Source organism: Schistocerca nitens, chromosome 1 (genome assembly GCF_023898315.1).
Source record: "Schistocerca nitens isolate TAMUIC-IGC-003100 chromosome 1, iqSchNite1.1, whole genome shotgun sequence".
NCBI lineage: Eukaryota > Metazoa > Arthropoda > Insecta > Orthoptera > Acrididae > Schistocerca > Schistocerca nitens.
The window spans coordinates 38,867,481-38,891,452 of NC_064614.1; the positions used below are offsets into that span (position 1 = coordinate 38,867,481).

The 23,972-nt window shown below is 39.0% G+C and overlaps 1 protein-coding gene across 3 annotated transcripts in view; it reads right to left on the minus strand.

Annotated features, from left to right (window-relative positions):
• The window catches only part of LOC126240858 (zinc finger protein 37-like), a 156,087-nt gene that overhangs the window by 52,142 nt on the left and 79,973 nt on the right, over nt 1-23,972 (minus strand). For all 3 annotated transcript variants that reach the window (XM_049947960.1, XM_049947959.1, XM_049947958.1), the window contains one exon: nt 18,007-18,132. In XM_049947960.1, the coding sequence (XP_049803917.1) occupies nt 18,007-18,132 (126 nt within the window). The remainder of the gene's footprint in view (nt 1-18,006; nt 18,133-23,972) is intronic.

A 23,972-nucleotide genomic window follows, 5' to 3' on the forward strand; every position in this document is an offset into this window, starting at 1 on the left:
TTAACTACATAAATGTTGCTCACAAAATAATTAAAATTGTGACAGAGAAAAACTGAACAAGAAAAATAGGTCCTTATTTGGGTATTACTCTTATTTATGGCCTGCAGTAACCTTTTATGATCCTGGTAAAGCATCTCTGAATTCATTAAACTTTTGCTTTCCAGCCCACTTAACAAGGAATCTAACTGTTAAGAACCACTCTAAAAATTTTAGGATTAACACTTGTATAAAGGTTCCCCTATAGAAGAACTGAACCTCCCATACAGCCTTCAGAAAAATCTACGTCTTCCAGAAGTTTATAAAACCTATACTATAACATTCTCTCTCTCTGACAGAGTGGACACTGAACGTTACTTTCATTTCTGTTGAATACCTACTGTCAGTGCAGCACATTGGATTCTATTAGCCAAAAATTATTTGAGACTTTGACACACCTGTAAAGATACACCACATAAATGTATTTTATCAGTCAATGTAGTAGTGTCTTTCACAAATACAGAAGACAGACATACCAATTAGGACAGGACGGTGACTTTTGGAGTTAATGGGCTATGACAATAGACGACTGATGTGAGTGCCTTTGCTAATAGCACGATGTCGCCTGCAGCACCTCTCCTGGGTTCATGACAATATCAGTTAGACCCTATATGAATGGAAAACATGGCCTGGTCAGATGAGTCCCGATTTCAGTTGGTAAGAGCTGATGGTGGGTTCGACTGTGGCACAGACCCCATGAAGCCATGGACACAAGTTGTCAACAATGCACTGTGCAAACTGGTGGTGGCTCCATAATGGTGTGGCTGAGTTTACATGGAATGGACTTGGTCCTCTGGATGCTTGGTTACTTGCCTAATCCACAAATTCATTAAGACCTCACAATGGGCATCTTAAGTGTGTGGTGGCAGTTCATGTAATTTGCTGACAGCAAAGTTTTCCCTAGTCCGATAATGAATCCTGTTGTTGTCGTCGTTGCTGCTCCTGCTGCGGCAGTATTGAATGTGAGAGATTTTTATCTATGTCACTGCTGCTGGTGCGAAGCAATGTAGAATTTTTTTTTTTTTTTTGAGTCCTGCTTCTGTATGATCCTTTTAAAACTGTGACTTCAAACATTCCAGAAGCACTCCCCTGCCTCGTAGTGTGTGACAAGTTTATTAATTTTGCTTCTTGCTCCCTCACATACAAAAACAACATGCAACACTACAGACTAAGCAAAACCAAACACTAGCACTGTATAGTGGCATTTAGTCAAGTTCCTTTCATCTGTACCAACACTGCTGAGGCACACTGGTTTCGTGTTGCCACGATGCTGACAACATGTTGCAAACATTGGTAGTCCAGTACTAGTTGCGAACAATGTTGTGAACAGTCTTGCAGAACATGTTTTGAACTCGATGCCTTTAGTAAGCCATGGTGATGAAATTATTCGTAGACAGGTTTACTGTGTACTCAGGAAGGAAATCATTAAAATCTATAAAACATTTTAGCACATGATTAATGAAATGTAACTTTTCATTTTTTTATAAAATAAATAATTTTACTTACTTCCTTTAACTCTGTAACTAAGGTAGTAAATCCATAACAATTATGGACAATCCATAATAGTTGGCAACCATATGACATACCATGAGGGAGGCTTGTGCTTATTGTTTATGATCCAACTTCCTTAACAGGAGTCTCACTCATAGTCGTAGGCCCAGGAATTAATTACTAGCTTTTCATCTGTACTAACAGTTTGGGGATGTCCATCAGGGTTACCATCACAAGAATTATAGTCACATTTACATTTAGTTGCTCAGTTCTCAGCCATTGAAAATAAAGTTAAAAAATGAAATAAAATAAAAATGAGCAGACTACTTATAATCCTTCAAAAAATGTGGATGACTTTTCATTTGTAAAAATTCATTCAAATATAAATGATAACACATTGGTCCAATTTATCAATTTGAGCTAAACACATACCGCACAGCTACTTTGAAACTTTATTTACATTATATTGCCTCATTTCTCAACAAACTATTTAATCAAAATTATCAAAACACCCCAATTTAATGCAGAATTGATCACTAGATGCCACAAGAGGTGGTCCACCAATATAAAGAGAGAGGAGGGGGGGGGGGTACTGTGTTGACATTAGAGAAGCAGTAATGACGAAATGAATTGGAAAGGACAGCTCAGTCGCTTTGAATGTCATGGATGTTACCCAACCAACAAAGCCATTAGTGATATTTCAACCCTTCTGTAGCTGCCCACATTGATTGCTGTGGATGCGACAGTGAAGTGGAAACATGAAGGAACAACAACAGCTAAACCGAGACCAGGTAGACGCAATGTACTGACAGACAGGGACAGTTGAGCACTTCAGAGTGTGGCTCTAAAAAGACATCTGAAATTAGTGGAAGCAACTGCTCTCAAGTTCCAAAGTGCTACCAGCAATCCACCTAGCACAATGACAATATGCAGGGAGTTGAAAAGAAAGGGATAAAACATTGAACAGCTCCTTGTGAGCCACACATTTCTGTAGTCAGTGCTAAATGAAGCTTCAGGTTGAGTAAAGAGCAGCGCCACTGGACAGTGGATGAATGGAAATGAGTGACTTGGAGTGATGATCACACTATACCTGTGACAATCTGGAGGAAGGTTTTGGATTTGGTGAATGCCTGGAGGATGTTCTCTCCCATCAAGTGTAGTGCCAACAGTTAAGTATGGAGGTGGTGGTGGTACACTATAGTGTCATTTTTCATGGTTAGGATGTGGTCCCCTTATTGTGCTGAATGTGCAGGGTACGGACACATTTTACAGCATTGCGTATTGTACAGGAACAGTTTGGAGATGACAATTAATCAAAATAGCATGAAAATACAATGTCATTAAGCAGCATCTGTGAAGCAATGGGTTGTGGACAATGGCCTGGCCTGATCAAGAGTCCCCACTTGAAACCAGAAGAGCACCTTTGGAATGATTTGGAATGTTGCCCTCACTGCAGACCCTAGCATCCAACGTCACTACCTTCTTTTGTTTTGGTTCTTGAGAAGAAATGGGCTGCCATTCCTTTGCAGACAGTCCGACACTCCACTGAAAATGTCCCCAGAAGAGTTCAATTCAAACATTGAGGTGAAGGGTGGGTACACCCTCTATTAATGTCCTCCTATATGTGTACAGAAAATTTTAATTAAATAGTGTAACAAATACAATACTTCGTTAATATTAATGTTATCTTGATGCCAGACAGAGAAATTTTCACTTAGCCCTCATATCCAGAATTTATGACAGCTAATGTCTGATCAACCAAATGACACTCTGCATTTCATTTCATCAAGCGTACTGGATCAGAATAAATGCTGAAACCTGGTGCTTATCTCCAAGTAGTCACATCATTCGTGAAATTCTCACATGTCTTCACCTGCTGTAAACTTACATGACACTGTCTTTTGTTAGTGTGATCATTTCAAGCAGTCATTTTTAGACAAATAGAAGTAGATTACTATAGCAGAGATTATTTTTAACTTATATAGAAAGGCTTTGGTAACTATAAACAATCAGATATGAGTATCTGTAATAATTAACAGATGCGTGAAAGTAGTACACAAAATATAATTAAAAAATAAGAGACAAGAATTTATGACAAATCATTTAAAAGAACGGCCAAATTTGGTAACAATACAAAAATAATATTTCTAAATTTCCTGCACGACCTTGATTCCATTCCAGAATGCAAATTTACCTGGGCCTTTTCCAAATTGCTTGCAAACTTCCACAATGTTGGTGTTCACTTCTGCAGAACCCACCTTGACACCTCTGTCCACATTAAACCTACCAACAAAAAGCAATACTGACATTTTACATTTGCCACCCCTTAAATATTAAATTCCCTTTCCCAATACTAGTTCTCACGACACGAATTTTCTTTAATGTAGGATGTTGTTGTAACAACAATTTTATAAGAGTTTTTATTTTCTAAATTTTCTAGAAGATTGTTTTTGGATTGTTATGGTCTGAAAACTTAATGTGATACACAAGTGCAAGAGGAATATTTACCTTGTAACATAGTACTAGTCTAAACTGTGAGACTGATAAGTGTTAATATACGTATTAAGGTTGAGATGTGTGTCTGACATATCATGAAGTGAAAATCAAACAGTAGAAATACAGTTTTCTTCCTTTGCCACAGTCTTCTGTTACTAGTCCAAAGAGGGCAGCTTGATGGTCATGCTCATAACAATGATGGGGCTAGTCATTACCATTGTCATCGTCATCATAGTGGAGTCTCAGCAGGGTTGCCACAAGTTTCCCCAAGTGACATTCTCTGATATTTCCCTGATTTCCAGGTGAATTTTAGCATTTTCCCCTGACAAATTTTGAGATCTCAAGGGTAAGTGAAGACATAAGTAGACAAAAAATGTAAGGACTTAAGATTTTTGCTCACACATTTAAAAATACTGAAGTACTAACATCAACATCTTTTGTAATGAACTGTTTTTAGATGGAGAAAGCACTCCAAATGGCATATACGTTTCATTAAGACCACTGATGTTATTTTATTTCAATACAGCGAAACACGTTTGATGACTAAAACACACATTTTGTTGGAGTCGGAAGACAGATTTAAAATACCTTCATTGCCTTCAGATATAACCACAGAAAAAAGTAGGTCTCTTGAAAGAAATGTATAAGGTGGGGAACAGTTGTGTAAACCCTCACTATAGGTGACTGCCAATAAAATGTTGGTTCTACTATGTTCGTTATTGTCAGTTATTACTCACTGTGTTATGTCTATTATTCTACAGGTAATTTTTGATTTTTCGTTCAAGAAATACAAGTGTACATAGCGTACAAGCTGCCACAATTTTCTTCTTCTTATTGTCCATACTTACCAATATATAAACTACTTTCTAAGTGCCAAAATGTGTTAGAATAAATGAAATGTCTACAAAAGGCCTCACCGAACAATGTACTTGTGGTGAGACAGTTGCAATTCCTGAAATCCATTGCCCATGGGTTCTGGCCGGCCAAGGAGCACCACAGTCCTGTGTCCTTGGATAAACCACAAATATCCAATGCATTATTCCACATACACGCAGACCCAGCCTGCAGGCGGATCAGTGGGACTAGATCCGACAGGCGGGGCCCACACATTAGTGGGAAACTATGGGCTTCAGATCAGCAGGCCCTATCCATTAGAGATATCCACAGGAATGGCCTGTAGTTTTGGCCCATCATGAAAGGCCACTCATGTGGTCAGCTATTCACGTGTCACAGACACCATGTTGATGAAATGAGACCATGGTGATCACCCACGCAGCAGATAACTTGTGCAAATATTCTGAGAATCAATACTAATAAGGACAGGTAGAAACTCAATGTAAAGACGATCGCTGTGCCACAGATAGACACATAGAAAAGACAATTACACTCTCACAACTAAATTTTTGGCCATAGTCTTTGTCAGAAAACGAGAGTGCTCACACAATCACTCAGACACTACTTGTGCACAAATGACTGTTGTCTTTAGCCACTGTGTCAACAAGTTCTGAGAATCAGATCCAAACAAACCCCTCCTCACACCCCACTGCCTCACATCAGCAGCTGCTTGGGTAGCAGCAAGTGGTGGTGGCAGCTGAGGGGCGGGATGGGGAGGAGAAGCAGTAAGAATGAGAGAGTAGGGAAGCAGCATATGTACTTGGCTGCATCCAGCCAACGACGAAGCACGACATCTCAGTGAACAAACAATTTCATGCTACTTGAACAAAAACGAGATTTTTCCCTGATATGTTTGAAATTCCCTGATCTCCAGAACTTGTGGCAACCCTGCTCAGAGAGCTAGGAAGGTGTAGGAAAGTTTTAGAAATCGGGTGAAGGAGAGACATGACTCTCCATGGAAGCAAAATTGGGATTAAAAACAAACACAAGGGACTTTTGATGAAAGGGAGTGCTGACTTTAGGCCATCGGGATTGAGGGAATCTAGATGTTTTGGAGAACAGCTTCCACCTGTGCACTTCAGAGTAGCAAGTGCTGAAGGGAAGGGTGCATCAGCCACAATTTGGTAACAGTCATTTGAGCTGACAGATCGTTGGTTTATTACACCCACATACAAGGGTGCAAAATAATTCCATCTCAATGATAACGTGATGTGGCTGCTTTTATATGTTAAATATCTTTGATTGGAAAGGAAACATCTACTGTAATACTAGTTCCATTCCAACTTTAGTAGCTTTTTCCACAGTGCTTAGCCGAACTAAGTGCTTAGCCGAACTACTTCACTGGAACTCACTCTGCCTGTCTTGCATTGTACATGTTGTACGTGTGTTCCTACATTGTGTACACAATGCTGATCAGGTCCTGGCACATTTTCTTTTCTGTTCCAATAAGACTTAATGAGTGAATGCCTTATACAGATGATTTTTATTCTTAAGTCCTGTTGTGACAATTTATGAATGAAGTTTTTCTGTTCGATTTTTATATAATCTGCTAATGCATCACAAGGGCGAAATACATTGGTTGGTTGGTTGGTTGGTTGATTGATTAGGGGGAGGGGACCAAACAGAGAGATCATCAGTCCCATCAGATTAGGGAGGGATGGGGAAGGAAGTTGGCCGTGCCCTTTCAGAGGAACCATCCTGGCATTTGCCTGAAGTGATTTAGGGAAATCAAGGAAAACCTAAATCAGGATGACAGACATGGGTTTGAATCTTCAACCTCCCGAATGCGAGTCCACTGTGCCAACCACTGCGTTACTTCACTCGGTGCGAAACACGTAATTGGTATTTATAAAAACAGTTTTCTTACTGAGACTGCATGACGAAGCAAGGTGGGATATTTTTTACCTCCCCTCTTGTTTTGCCTTGTGCCTCCTAAAGGATACAGCGTACTTATAAATGGTGGAAAAATCGAAAATTTTTTATGACTATAAAATTCCATAGTCTTTTCTGATTACATTGATATATACATCATAGGGTTTCAAATGAAAAATAACCTATATATGCCAAATTTTAAAGTTACAGTCATGTATGCCGCCATGGCCCCTTTATTTCTGTTACAGAAACCAGTATTATTTCGAGAAGAACTGTGAACTTTCTGTTTCCAGCCATTATACGTATGATGCATTGTATATGTTGGTAACAGCGAAGGTTTATAGTGTCTCTAAATGATTATCTTTGCTAGTATTTACTTTTGTTTCACTGAAGCAGTTTGTTCACATGTTACTGAATGTATGTTGCCCAAGTGCTACATATATTTGTGGAAGTACATATCCTTTAGTGGGCAATAAATATGCACTATGCCACACATCAAGAAATTCAATAAAAGGAAATTCCGTGATAACCAGCTCACAAACAAAGCAAGCCACACTGTTGAAAGTAACCTATGTATCAGTTCTTGAGGCAAGAAACTCCCACAATGCATGCCTCCTGGTGATTCAAATTTTTGTGTTAACAATGACACTGTTTGTAGTGGATTTGTTGTTGTTGATGTGGGCATCTTACTTCTTTGATAAATGAAGTGGCGAAATATAAACAATGTGATGGTGTTGATGGTGTAGGCTGTCTGTAAATAACTGAACAACAAAATAGAAGGAAGGGGTTAGCATAAAATTAGTTGTTCTGTGTAGATCCTGCAATAAATCTACCTCAAAAATGACTTCAACCATTGTGCATAATTCATATGATGTGAATTTGAAGTTGGTGCATGCCCTGCATGCAATAGGAAAAGGAAAAATGGCTGCTCAAACGTTTTGTGGTTTGATGGACCCTCCTCGTCCCAGTAGGTTCAACAAGTACATAAAAATACTTTTAGGTGCCTTGACGGTTGTATCTACAGCATCTATGAAATGTGCAGTAGCAGAAACTGTAAATATTATTGGAACCTGGGACATTGTTGTCGCACTTGATGGGACATGGCAACATCGAGGACATCATTCCTTGAATGGTGTTTTAAGTTCTACTTCTCTGGAGAATGGAAAAGTAGTTGATGTTGAGTACTCATCTAAGTACTGCCTCACCTGCCATGGTAACACCAAAGGACATATTGAACATCAGTGTTCTAAGAATTATGATGGTTACAGCGGAGGTATGGACTGTGATGGAGCTCTAAAAATATTTCAGAGGTTGGTGCCCGTTAATAACATTAGATACACGAAGTACCTAGGCAATGGGGACTCTGAAGTCTGAAGCTTTCAATAAAATTAATGAGTTCAATATTTATGGTGATACCTTGGTAACAAAACTGGAGTGTTGTGGACATGTGCAAAAGAGGATGGGTGCTAGATTGAGGAAGCTAAAAAGAGAAATGAAAGAAAAGTTTCTATCTGATGGAAAATCGGTCTGGTCGAGGCAGATTGACAGAAACTGAAATAGACCTCCTTCTGAGTTATTATGGACTAGCCATTAGACGAATTGCAACTCCGAATGATGTTACAGCAATGAGAAAAGCTGTATGGGCCACCTACTTTCATAAGTTGTCCACAGATGACCACCTTGTTCATGGACTTTACCCTAATTAGCAGATTCTTGGTGTGGTTACCCAAAAGCAAAAGAAAGTGGTCAAATATACCATCATAAGCATTCTCTTCCTGAGCCTGTTATGAATTAAATAAAACCAATTTTTAGAGACAAGAGTGACCCTGTTTTGCTTGGTAAATGTCTTCATGGGAGCACTCAGAATAAAATGAAAGTTTCAAGCATTGCATATGGGAAAGATCAACCAAGAATGTTTTTGTACGACTAAATACTTTAAAAGTTGGTGTACTAGATGCAGTGATATGTTTCAATGATGGAGTGATAGGAAGGTTGGAAGTCCTGAGAAATTCAGGCACAAAATGTGACTCTAATATTGAAGATTAATTGCTTGCATGTGACAGACAATGGGTGCATGAAGCTGAAAGATTTGCTCTTCAAGTTACCAAAGACGCAAGAAGTGCTAAAAGGAAAGCCAAGAGGGAGCTTGAAGATGAAGAAATGCTGCAGGATGAAGACTATGCTTCAGTAATGTTCTGAGGCACAGTTTAATTGGACTCATACCTTCATTCGCAATTTCCCACAAGTTGTATTTTTCAGAATTCAGGTACAAATATTTCCTAAACTTTATAAAGCCTTACTCTATTTTTTTTTCTGTAACTTGCAATACTCCATACTTATGTAGTACACCTAAGCTTTATTGCAGAATCAACAAAATTATAGAAAAAAATAACATTTTTATTAGGAAAAAAATTATAAAAATTAAAATGTAAGATGTGATAGTTTTTTATCCTTGTAATATACATAATAGGTGGAATTAAATAGGTCTGGTACCTCAGCAATCATGTCATGCATATCTGGTAAAAATTTGGTGCATTTTGGGGGAAAAAAAACATCAATTTCTTTGTAATTTTTTTAATAACCCTAAGCAGGTTCAAAAAGATTCAAAATACTTCGAACTTGTTTAGAAAGTGTGCTGCATTACCTGATATTTAAAAAAAAAAAAAAAAAATCTGTAAAACATATACATTATAAACCATATTATACGTTTGTTTCTGTGGCCATCTTCCACAGCAGCTGTTAACATCTGTTGTTACAGGTTATCTGTAATTAAAAAGAATTACACCATATGCATTTCGCTTTTATTTACAAAGCATCTTCTGTGGCATTCTGTAAATTGGATACACACGTTTGTACATTTATTTTTTGATTCTATTAGGTTAAAAACAGCGTTTTCTGCATGAAGTTAGTCTGTAAGCTACTTACGGTGTTTCTTTACATATTCTGCAACTTCCCCTCTTGCTAGCAGTGGTTGATGTCAACAGGCTTCATTTCACATCTGCAGTTTTTGGCATTTTGCGTTATCTCCTGCGCTGCACTATTTATAATTGACTTTCTTAACTGTTTTTCATTCATCACTGCTACAGCATTTATGCCTGTTCATTTGTTTTCATTCACGTTGTGAGTGTTGCCAACCTATGAAACAATTTTGGTGTGTGTGTGTGTGTGTGTGTGTGTGTGCGCGTGTGTGTGTGTGTGTCCCACACCCTGCTAAGAGGACAGCTATTACCTCTATCAATCAAGTTTTCTGCCAATCTAATCTCAATTGCCTCTTTATAAACACTGTTCAGAAAACTGGAAGTGTTGGCAACTATCACAGTCTCATCAAATTTCATCATGTCCTCCATATAAGTAATCTTCTGCTACAACTGATTTTTCTGGCTGTTGTAGCCTCTTGTGATGGTGATGCTCCATCCACTTGTCCTAGAATGTGCAAATTGAAAGGCCAATGTAAGCCTACCCACAATGACACAGAATTTTATATATACCAGGCTTCCAAAGTTTCAAATCATCTTTCACAGAACCGAGTAATGCCCTAATCTTGGAAGGTGGATGCAACACACTCTTATTACTGAAACTCCTTAAAATCCTTCCAGTCTTAAACGATAGGCCCCCAGCATAAGGAATAAAGGCCACAGATCTATGCTCTTCTTCGTGCACCTCCAGAGATGGCCGAAACAACATAGCTGGCAGATCTGCTTCTCAGAGTATCCATTTTCCTTAAAAACAGCCATCAAATGTACAAATTCTTGGGTTCAACTGTCCGCATCAGATCATTTATGTATATAGAGAACAGGAGCGGTCCTATCACACTTCCCTGGTGCACTCAAGACAATAACTTTGCCTCTGATGAACACTTGTTACTGACAAAAACATACTGGGATCTATTACTTAATAAGTTTTTGAGCCACTTACAAATCTGGGAACCTATTCCATTTGCTCATACCTCCGTTAAGTGTCTGCAGTGAGGCACTATGTCAAACACTTTATGGAAATCTAGGAATGTGAAATTTGCCTGTTAACCATCATCCATGGTTCGTAGGAGAACATATGAGAAAGGGCAAGCTGAGTTTTGCATTAGCGATGCTTTCTAAATCCATGCTGATTGTGGACAGACACTCTTCTGTCTCAAGGGAATTTTGTTACATTCGAACTGACAATATATTCACGAATTCTGCAGCAAACTGATGTTAAGGATAATGGTTTGTAATTATGCAGGTCCATTCTTTTACCCTTCTTATATTCAGGAGTCACCTGAGTTTTTTGTCAGTAGCTTGGGACTTTGTGCTGGACGATAGATTTGCGACATTCAGAAGAGTACACTCTGTAAAACCAAACTGGGATTCCATCCTGACCTGGTGACTTGTTTTCATCTCTTTCAGCTGCATCTTTGTCATGGGGATGCCTATTACTATGTCCTCTTATCTGTATGACAGTATGTTTGTGTATGATCCTCCTGCATGAATGATTTCTTGGATGCTAGATTTAAAACTTCAGTTACCTTTAGCTATTTTCTACTAACACACTTATTGATCAATGAGTGACTGCTTAGAAGCCTTCCACCTGCTTGATGACTTTATATAAGACCAGAATTTTTCTATCTAAGGCATCTGACTGTGTGAATCATTGTTTGTTTGTTTGTTTTTGTTTACGGCCACAAAAACAACTAGGGCCACATGCGCCCATATCAAAACTGTAGAACACGAAGACAAAGAGAGGAGTTAAAAAAAACTTCATGTCAATCCCATTTGATGGAAGAGAAGACAGCTAAAAATATGGACATGGAGAAAGGTCTATAAAATACCCCATAGAGAAAAGAAGGTCCAGAACTAAAAATTAAATGGCTTTCACCATATTATTACAATATATCCTCGCAGTGAGAGGGCCGAGCAAGAGGTGGTCATCCCAGCCACTGGGAGAGGCTTAAAAACCTGGAACTTGTTCCCGTAAAGGGAAGACCAGTGGTCATGCCAAAGTGACACCACCTGCTTAGAGACAGCAACACAGAGATCATTGGAGGGTATGTAAGAAGTAGCGGGCTGGGGCACGAGGACTGAGCCCTGGCAGCAGTGTCAGCAGCTTCTTTTCCTGTCAACCAATGTGACTGAGAACCCACATAAAAATCACTGTGGCTCCCTCAAGAGTGAGCAAGTGACAGCTTTCCTGGACCCGTTGCACTAAGGGATGGACGGTGTGCAGCACACAGAGGCTTTGAAGGAGGCCAAGAGAGTCTGAGTAGATGAAACAATTGAAAAACCTATGTCGCCATATGTACTGCATGGCCTGATACCGGGTGAAGATATCAGGTGGCCAGGCACAGCAAACAAACGGCATGCATATCTGCTGAGGAGAAAGTCGTGGCATTAAGACAGTGGTAGTTCAGCAGCTTCAGCATACAGACCCTCAACCAGGCTGGTGTAAAAGGTGCCAGTGGCCAAATGGATGCCATGATGGTGGATAGTATTGAGACGGTGTAAAAGGGATGGACTTGCAGATATATAAACAAAACATGCATAGTCTAATTTTGAACAGACAAGGGACTGGTACAAATGGAAGAGCGTGGTTCGATATGCACCCCAGCAAGTACCACTGAGGACACTTGGGCATTGAGGGACTGCATACAGTGGGCTGCCAGAAAAGACATGTGGGAGGACCAATAAAGTTACCTATCAAGCATGAGCCCCAGGAATTTCATAGTTTCAATGAATGGAAGAGCATCACACCCAAGACAAAGACGATGCAAGAAATGAACTGCGCTGTCAGAAATTCATACAAATCTTCTGAGGCACACCATTTTCCTCTATAAAGGTGTCTGACAAGGCAGAACCCACACATAGCATAAGGAGGTAGCAAGTTGAGATGAACAGCACACTTGCGGTCTATCAAGGCGGGAAACTACCTCAAATAGGCCTACAAAAACTACGTAAGCTACAGCGCACGTGCGTCAAGTGAGTATTTCAACATTCTCGTGCTCTCTTCACACAAACCATTAGTTCTAGAGCAAAAACGAACAGGATGACTTTTTGTAGGAAATTTAATATAGTTTAATTTAAGGTGGCAGGGGTAAAATACAGGGAGCGAAAGGCTATTTACAATCTGTACAGAAACCAGATGGCAGTTATAAGAGTCGAGGGGCATGAAAGGGAAGCAGTGGTTGGGAAAGGAGTGAGACAGGGTTGTAGCCTCTCCCCGATGTTATTCAATCTGTATATTGAGCAATTAGTAAAGGAAACAAAAGAAAAATTCAGAGTAGGTATTAAAATCCATGGAGAAGAAATAAAAACTTTGAGGTTCGCCGATGACATTGTAATTCTATCAGAGACACCAAAGGACTTGGGAAGAGCAGTTGAACGGAATGGACAGTGCCTTGAAAGGAGGATATAAGATGAACATCAACAAAAGCAAAACGAGGATAATGGAATGTAGTCGAATTAAGTCGGGTGATGCTGAGGGAATTAGATTAGGAAATGAGACAAAGTAGTAAAGGAGTTTTGCTATTTGGGGAGCAAAGTAACTGATGATGGTCGAAGTTGAGAAGATATAAAATGTAGACTGGTAATGGCGAGGAAAGCGTTTCTGAAGAAGAGAAATTTGTTAACATCGAGTATAGATTTAAGTGTCAGGAAGTCATTTCTGAAAGTATTTGTATGGAGTGTAGCTATGTATGGAAGTGAAACATGGACGATAAATAGTTTGGACAAGAAGAGAATAGAAGCTTTCGAAATGTGGTGCTACAGAAGAGCGCTGAAGATTAGATGGGTAGATCACATAACTAATGAGGAGGTATTGAATAGAATTGGAGAGAAGAGGAGTTTGTGGCACAACTTGATAATAAGAAGGGACTTGTTAGTAGGACATGTTCTGAGGCATCAAGGGATCACAAATTTAGCATTGTAGGGCAGTGTGGAGGGCAAAAATCGTAGAGGGAGACCAAGAGATGAATACACTAAGCAGATTCAGAAGGTACTGGGAGATGAAGAAGCTTGCACAAGATAGGGTAGCATGGAGAGCTGCATCAAACCAGTCTCAGGACTGAAGACCACCACAACAACAACAACTTGGTACTGCCACCTGTTTTCACCGGATGGTGCAGTTTTCGAGTTATTCAAGAAAAAGGTACAAAAGTTATATTAAATGTGTTCTATCTCAGAAACGTGCTCACACATTATCATCTTGTAGACATCTCTTAAGGAGTTGGGCATTCCACCTACTGCTTCAAAGTATATTTATTCCCTCATGAAGTTTGTTGTAAATAATCCAGAACAGTTCAAAGGGAACAATGATGTACATAATTACAATTCCAGAAGGAAAAATTACTTTCTTACTCCACCTTAAGGTTGTATTTAGCACAAAAAGGGATGCACAATGCTTCAATGAAAATTTTTGATCACTTACCCAGTGATACACAATGTGTGGAAAAAAAGAGGAAAATGAGGAAGTTTCTCCTTAACAACTCCTCCATGTAACTAACTCAGGTTCTTGGCATGCTCTTTTGATCTTTTGCTAAGGTATGATAGTGGTAGTTGTATGCTTTGCGCATTTATTATTTTTTTATTACACACACACACACACACACACACACACACACACACACACACACAAATTTCTACTAACTTTTGCCAGTCGTCATCTGCATCAAGTGTGCGACAGTCTTTGCTTCCTCAGCAATTTCTGAATTTTGTTATTAAACCAATGTGGCTCTTTGTATCGATAATCCACTTCCTCAACACATACTTCTCCAGGGTGTAGTGTACAATCCACTTAAACTTTGCCTATAATTTCTCTATGCCCATAAAATTGGAACTAAATAATATCCATTCATTTTCTAACAGGGATGCTAAGAATTGTTTATTAGCTCTTTCTAGCAAAAATACTCTCCTAGCCTTCTTGATGGATTTATTAAACACCATCACTACGAGGACATCAATAACACTCATCTCTATACGGAACATTGTCAATAATGTCAGGACTGTTTGAAGCTGCATGGCCTAAAATATTTCCACTGCATGTAGGCTACCTGTTCCAGCGTAACGACAAGCGCTGGCACAACGATGAAGAACAGAAGAGCAGAGAGGGGAGTGGGACGAAGTCAGCCAATAGTACACTCTCTAGGATGACACCAAGACAGGAGCAGCATCTATATGAAGAGAATAGTCGTGGCTGCACTAGAAGATGAGCTGTCATCCAAATACTACAGCAGTGACTTCTGAACTGAACTGTTTCGCTTGCATTGAAATTGTATATACCAAAGAACATTGATTATTTGCATGTCGCCATTTGCTTGCGACGTACCTTTGTGAATACACAAAGTTAAATATTGTCAATTTAACTTACTGTAATAAACTCCATTAATCTGATTTGCTTGAATTGTTGTCCAGCAATCCGAGAAAACAGTTTCCAAGGAACCCTATATTAGGCGAACAGGCAGGATACTACAATATCAAACTAGCTGCTTAAGACAGTTTTCAGAAAATTATGTTCAGTAGTACTTCACAAGACTACCTGCATGTACCACTTGCAATGAATCCATAGACATCCCAGTCTACACTTGGCTTACGGTAAGTAGCAATATGTATTTTCCTACATTGCTGATATTCCTATCTGGAGTGTCCAGTCTGCACTTAGTAGTTTCAAGTCGCCTCAAACTAATATTGCATGATTGGAATATTTCTGCATTACTGTGTGTAGACTTTCTTTGAATGATTCTACAGCTGTCACAGTGGTTTGGGTGTCAAATAAAACCATCCGATAATCAACTAGAATTCACCTTTACCTTTAACTCATGGCCAGGTACCTTCACAGTCAGACTCAATTTCGACCTCGATAGAAACAATATTTTTGTCAACTGCAACAAACACTCCCCCTCCTATGGCACCCAATTTGTTTGCAAGTGTTTTGGGAAACACCACCGATCTTCAGGTTTCATCTCTCATTAGCATATGAAAAAAGTATTATGAAACATAATTCCCCCCCCCCCCCCCCTGACGGCTTCACTGCAAGTGTTAACTCTTATCCCTATTCTCAAAATATTTTTTCCAATTTGAGCTTCTCTCTATTATCCTTGAAGAACTGAACATGTACAGGCATGCATCATGCATATTCAAGTACAGAGATATGTGAACAGGCAGGATATGGCGTTGCAGTTGGCAAGCCCATATAAGACAACATGTATCTGGTGCAATTGTTAGATCAGTTACTGCTGCTACAATTGTAGGTCATCAAGATTTAAGTGAGTCTGAACGTGTCTTATATTTGATGTACAAGCGATCAGATACAGTATCTCCAAGGTAACGATGACATGGGGATTTTCCCATACGACCATTTCATGAGTGTACTGTGAATATCACGATTCGGTAAAACATCAAACTTCTGACATCACTGTGGCTAGAAAAAGATCCTGCAAGAACGGGACCAACGACGACTGAAGAGAATCGTTCAACGTGACAGAAGTTCAACCCTTCCACAAATTGCTGCAAATTTCAATGCTGGGACATCACAAGTGTCAGCATGTGAACCATTCAACGAAACATCGATATGGGCTTCCGGAGCTGAAGGCCCACTCATGTACCTTGATGACTGCACGACACAAAGCTTTATGCCTTGCCGGGGCCCGTCAACACCTACACTGGACTGTTGATGAGTGGAAACATGTTGCCTGGTCAGGATGAGTCTCGTTTCAAATTGTATCAAGCAGATGGGCATGTACGGGAATGGAGACAACCCTTTGAATCCATGTAACCTGCATGTCAGCAGGGTACTGTTCAAGCTGCAGGAGGCTCTGTACTGGTGTGGGGAGTGTGCAGTTGGAGTGATATGAGACCCCTAACACGTCTAGATATTACTGACAGGTGATACTTATGTAAACATCCTGTCTGATCACCTGCATTCATTCACATCCGTTGTGCAATCCGATGGACTTGGGCAATTTCAGCAGGGCAATCCATCATCCCACATGTCCAGAATCGCTACAGAACATGCTTCTGAGTTTAAACACTTCCACTGGTCATCAAACTCCCCAGACATGAACATTGTTGAGCATATCTGCAATGCCTTGAAATGTGCTGTTCAGATGAGATCTCCAACCCCTCACGTTCTTACGATTTATGGACAGCCCTGCAGGATTCATGTGTCAGTTCCCTCCAGCCACTACTTCAGACATTAGTTGAGTCCATGCCATGTCATATTGCAGCACTTCTGCTTGCTCACAGGGGCCCTACACAGTATTAGGCAGGTGTACAAGTTTCTTTGGCTCTTCAGTGTAGAACTGAAATAGTGCTGCCCAACTATATGATGATGGTGCTGTCTTTGGATCAAGCTGTTCCAATAAAAATAACCTTTTTTCTTGACTTTTACAATCTTGAAAATACAATTTTCAAATTAAGTGAGACAAAAAATAAACAATAACCACATATTAAGGAGAAAAAAGGCATTTAATCATCACATTGGAATATACTTTCTACTTTTCAATATCCTAGTCAGCAATATCAAACTGAATGACATACAAATCATCATCATCATCATCATCATACACAGAAATTCTTATACAACAATATCTTTTACATGATACATAATCTGAAACTTGTATAAATACTTTTACTCCTCATAATCACATAATCTTTCACTGCATAACAAAGATTTCTTTTTAATTTATAGGAAATTGTAAGAATTTCAATTATGAACTCAGGTCCACTCAAACGATAAAGACAAAAACTGACTGGAAACATGTGAAACATGGTGACTGCCCTATGGTATAGTGTAAACCATGGATTCTCTGCTCCATTTGTTGTTTTATAAAAGTATATGTATACTCGCAAGATGAAGTTGTGTCCAGTTTTTTTTCTGTTATCATTATGTGAAATGAGATACAAACATTTGATGTTAACTTACATAGCTCTTATTATAGAGGAGAGCATACAAATCAAATTAACTTGTTCAAGTTAGGTGAATATTTTTAAGGTAGTCAAATTTTTGAGGAAGCAATGAAAACTGGAAATACTGAGCATTTCTTTTTTGCCTCTGAGACAACAGAGAAACGTTTCACAGTCAGTCACACTCTATATGATTCATTGTGATGATGTATCATTTGCACACAGTGTTTGAGAATATATTTCCTACTAGAGCAGTTATTTGAAACTCAAATGATTTCTCCTCTGGCAAGAAAACAAATAATTTAACACGCCAATGTAATATAAAGAACACAAAGGAAAATAATGTTACCTGTTGAAGGCTAACAGCAAGAGATGTTGGAACATTTGCAATAGATCCTGGTGGAACGGTGTTAGTAAACTGTGTAAACCTTTCAGTATCAGAACTCGTGAAGGGTAGTGGAATAACACTGCGGTTCTGTGGACAAACAGAAGTGAGAAACATGTACACACTTAATGTCATGAAACAACTACACACAAAACTCAAGTCTGTTGAAAAAGAGCACTTACTATTAATGCTGAAATAAAAAATTTATGGGTTAAAAATATGAAGCACCCAGTACTAAGAATCTTTCAGTTTTGTTTATTTAACCTGGTCTGATTAAAGACCATCAAGCCCACTCTTACATCAGACGAGGGATTCATTCATAACAGTACCTTTTTTACATCATAGTTACCTCAGAAACAACAATTTTAAAAATGAGATATAGCATTAAAATAATCTGAGTATCTGTAATGCCAATGTGAAGAAGTAATACTGACTATTAAATAATAAATTTAATACTGGCAGTACTTCTGCTACTGCTGCTGCTGCTGCTGCCGCCACCGCAGCCGCCGCCGCCACTTATAGTGATGATGAGGGTGGTGGTGGTGGTGGTGGTGGTGGTGGTGGTGGTGGTGGTAGTAGTAGTAGTAGTAGTAGTAGTAGTAGTAGTAATGATATTGGAAGATAGAAAAAAAGAATTTATAGGTGTACAGACTAGATGTTTTCTGATAAAATGAGTTCTGGGGAAAGGAAATTTGAGGAGTCTGCACCAGCTAAGAATACTGGGAAATGAAGAATATCTGGTTGGAAAAAAAGGATGTAAAAGGGTGATGGAGTGGGTTCATGGACAATGGAAATTCTTATTGTGGCTTTAGTAGATAGGTCATTAACTGTCTCCTGAAGCTGGAGGTGGGTGGTTATTCCAGAATCAGGTTGCTGCAAAATAGGACTTCAAGAAAGTGGCTAAACGATGGAGTGGGTCAGAAAGGATTTTGCTCTGACAGGAATGGGTGTTCCTGCCAATGGAATGCGCACTAAAGGATGTCTGGCTCAGAGCTGTCCATCAACTAACTGATTTGCAAGTTTGTTGTGTCACTGAGGTGCCAACTGATGCCCAAATTGCTGCTGCAGATGCAGTACTTTATGCCAGAGCCATATGCCGAACACGATGGTCTTACCTCTCGGCAGTATCACATGGCTATCCAGAGTAAGGTCTTCTTGTGACTGTACATTCTCATGACCACAAATGCCAGCAATCATGTAAAGTGGCTACATTCCTGCCAAGTCTTTCAGCTACATCATGGAAGGAACATCCAGCCCCTCGTAGCCACATTACACGAAATTGTTCAAACCCAGCAAGGTGGTGTTACTAGCGTCATTGTTGCCTTAGGCTTTTGGACTAACATCTACTCACCACACCCATCTCAAAGGTAACTAACGCTCATGACCATTACAGCATGCATTTAAAGCAAACCTGATTTGAAATTTTTTCAAACAATTTGCCTTCTTTCTATTGGAAAGTTAGTGGCTATAACAAATTTTAAACACTGATTTATTATAAACAGTCCAAACACATAAAGATGTTCATTTATTTACTGGTACTGGTTTCGATCACTGTTCTGGTCACAGGGTGTATACATGGACAAAGAAAAAATAAATCCTGAAATTTTACCGGATATCTCGGTTAAAAAAGTACTTTTTCCTGGGCAAATACACAATTTTTCTGTGCTAAGTGACAGTAGGTTTCCCTCTGATTTTCCCTCAGAACTGAAAAACTTATCAATCCTTTGAATGGTTAACGTTTTATACACTAGCATACAACTTCATGGCACTTTAGGGGGGGAAAAAAAGATAAGTTTTGGAAAGACCTTTGATTTGCAGCAACATAGCATATTTTCGTATTACGAAAGTACGAGGGTTTGAATTTAAATAGTGGTAACTATTTATTCACAACCGATACAAAAGAGTTACATGTTTGCACCTGTTACTGTCCTTCAGAGTAGTCACCAGTGTTATGTAGAACCTGTTGCCAGCGATGTGTAGGGCGTAGCATACCGTTAGCAGAGCCTGTTCTGTTGATGGTGCCAATGGAGCAGTCTACCGCCTGTCGAATCTCTGGATCAGCACTGAAGCGAATGCCACGAAGTGGTTCCTTCATCTTCGGCATCAAATCAAAGTCACAGGGACTTAAGTCCGGGGAGTGTGGTGGATGGTACAGTACTTGCCAGTCCCATCGACCGAACAGAGCAGCCACAGCTTGTACTGTATGCACCCGTGCATTGTTGTGCAAAATGATGGGTGGATTGTGCAGAACGTGTCACCGCTTCTTTCGCAAAGCTGGCTGCAGGTGATGCTCCAAAAACAAACAGTAATACTGTGCACTGACGGTCTGCTGTTAGGATAACACCATCACAGTTGTACACGAGAATCACCATAGCTTTCACCATACTGGGGCTCTGACACACTTTCGACTTTCGCAGAGACCCATAAATACGCCACTTCACAATTACATCACTGAAGGTCAACTTAGGTACCTTTAGAAGAGTTGAAACATACTGATGAAGTTGTTACTTGTGGCATCTGATGACGGTAGACTTCACCGAGTTCTCCTTACCAACTCATTCTGCTGTTAACGCTTCTGCAATGACAACACAATACTGCCCACCTCCTTCAATACTGGCACATTCACTCAGTCGACAATTCCACATTATATTGGGGTGCCCAGATACCTTTGATCAGATGGTATAAATTGCTTAATCAATAACATACATGTATCACAAAATATACATTTATATCTAAAAACAAAGATGATGTGACTTACCGAACGAAAGCGCTGGCAGGTCGATAGACACACAAACAAACACAAACACACACACAAAATTCAAGCTTTCGCAACAAACTGTTGCCTCATCAGGAAAGAGGGAAGGAGAGGGAAAGACGAAAGGATGTGGGTTTTAAGGGAGAGGGTAAGGAGTCATTCCAGTCCCGGGAGCGGAAAGACTTACCTTAGGGGGAAAAAAGGACGGGTATACACTCGCGCGCACACACACACACATATCCATCCACACATATACAGACACAAACATCTTTGTGTCTGTATATGTGTGGATGGATATGTGTGTGTGTGCGAGTGTATACCCGTCCTTTTTTCCCCCTAAGGTAAGTCTTTCCGCTCCCGGGATTGGAATGACTCCTTACCCTCTCCCTTAAAACCCACATCCTTTCGTCTTTCCCTCTCCTTCCCTCTTTCCTGATGAGGCAACAGTTTGTTGCGAAAGCTTGAATTTTGTGTGTGTGTTTGTGTTTGTTTGTGTGTCTATCGACCTGCCAGCGCTTTCGTTCGGTAGGTCACATCATCTTTGTTTTTAGATATATTTTTCCCACGTGGAATGTTTCTCTCTATTATAAAAATATACATTTAAAAATACCATGGACCTAATTAATACAATTAAAGATAGGAATTACCAGTAAAAGGAAAATTCATCTCATTAGACATCACAAAGATGTATGCAAATGTGCCAAATCATTTTCACCACCAAATGAATAAAATTAATACTAATAACAAATTTATCATCAAATATTAAACAGACAAGAGCATAAACTTCTTAGACCTCAAATATCTAATAATAATGGTGGCTATAAATTTGTCACACTTTGTAAACCAACCACAAATGACCATATAATACGTAACTCCTCATGTCCCCTATTAGCAAATAAATTTCATGCCACAGCTGATCGTGTCATTAGAATTCCCCTTACTAAGGGAAACATTAAGAAAGGACTGAATACAGTTAAAACTGAAGTTGCTAATTAAGGCTACAGTCCTAATATACTTGATAAAATACACAGGAAGATTATTAGGGGCAAATTTGCAAACACAAAGGACAAAATAACATTAGCAAAAGTAGAAAGAAAGAAGAAAGGATGAAGAAAGAAAAATTTCTTAAGCTACCAAATATGTATAATGTTTCAGATATCAGCTAGCAAGCCCCCCGCCCCCCACTTATTCCCACTGTCAACAAACTTTAGCGCCTAACTGAACTTTAGAATTGAAGAGAGTTTTCTTTGAACACTTTTACTTGTAAATTGACGAAAAGTATGTGACACAGTACTTAGTTTGTTAGGTATTTCATTAAAGCACAAACTAACGAGGCAATGAGAAAATGGGACTGCTTATTTCAAACAACCTGTGTTTATAGAGTAACGAAGCAATTCTCAGTGCACAATGTGTGCTACCTACAACTCCCTCTCAGCAAAGAAAGCTAAATATTCACAATGACAGTAGACATTTGTTACTTAACATGCTTCCTCTGCATTACTCCTCTTCCTAGGGACATGTGCTTACCCAAACTTTGTACTCACATTTAAAATCAAGTAAGTTAAAAGAGTACTCCCTGCACCTTATGTTTGTAAATCCTTTGATTTTTGGACGCCTTACTTCTGAACTGACAGTATTTTGTGTCTGACCACAGCGACTAATCATAATAATAATAATAATAATTACTCGGTTAATACTTGGCAGAAATCAAACCTGCATTTGGATTAGACTTCCTAAACTCTTGTGCAAAAAGGTGTGCAGTATACGGCTCCATCCATTTTCAATAAGCTATCACTCGAATTCAAACATCTTAGCAGTAATCCATGCTCTTTCAAATCAAAACTGAAGAGTTTTCTCATGGGTCACTCCTTCTATTCTGTCAAGGAGTTCCTTGAAAATTAAGCTGATTGTTATTGTATTGTTGATTGCGTTTACTTAAACTTATGGACTGACTTTTTTCGTTTCATAAACATTTATTTTAGCTGTTATTAGTTTTACATTGTATTTTCGTGTACTGACACGTCCCATGACTTTGGAGATTTGCTCCTCATTTTGGTCCCATCAAACTTGAGGTGTAAATAAATAAATAAGTAATAATAATACTGCATGCGCTCGACAGCAGTGTAGTAGCCATTACACTGTTACTATGGTATTGTGCTGTCAATTAGTTCATTTATCTGTTGCAAAGTGAACAATGAAGAAATTTCTGGTCCATTGTGAGAATTACCTAGTACTTGCAGTAGGTATCTTCAAGATCTACTTAAGTATACGTGACATATGTGTCCCAATTTTATTGCTATAGATGCATAGTTCAAAATACTAAATGTGTGTGTACTGGTTAGACTATGTGAGGAAGATGATATTCACACATTTGTTTTACAAGCTGTAACCACCACCACATTGTGACACGTGTTAATGCTGGAATTTGATAAAAAATAAAATAAAATAAAATAATTGGCAACTTATGTAATAGGCATTAGTCTTACAAATTAGTGATAATAGTAATGTTCTTTTAAAGAATAATGTAGTTTCATAATCGAAATAAAATTGAACCCTTTTGTTTTGACCCCTTCAAAAATTACATTTTACCCTTCAGAGTGCACTTACCCCAAGGTGGGAACAACTGCCTAAGAGGAAACAGAAATCTACGCATGTTTGGCAATCAAATAACATTTTTAACAAACAGCAAGGGCTTGAAAATAAAAATATATTGAGCACTTTGACAAAAAAATTATCAGTGATAGAAATTCAAAACTAAAGACAAATCAAATTTTAAATAGGAAATAAACCCATTTTCATCGAAGATATAAATTTAATAACAAACCATATCGTCAAATGGATTGATTTTGGACTGTTTTGAGGTTTTTTCACCATAAATTGCCTAGGTTATGTTAGGCTGCAGATAATGACACAGCAGTCAGTCAGTACTGTTGGGCCTTACCAGGCCTGGGTAGATGGAGTTTAGTTTTTAGTCTGCACCAGAAAAGATGGAAAAATATCCCTGCGACTGTACTACTACCATTCACTTAATATAGCTTGCCACACTGCTTTCACTAGTCTGAAGCAGCTTATATCCAGCAGTTGGAGGATGTGGGTGTTACTATGGGAAGGAGAATGCATGAGATGCTATTCCATTCACACTCCTCGATAACGTGTAAAGACATGTGACGGGATA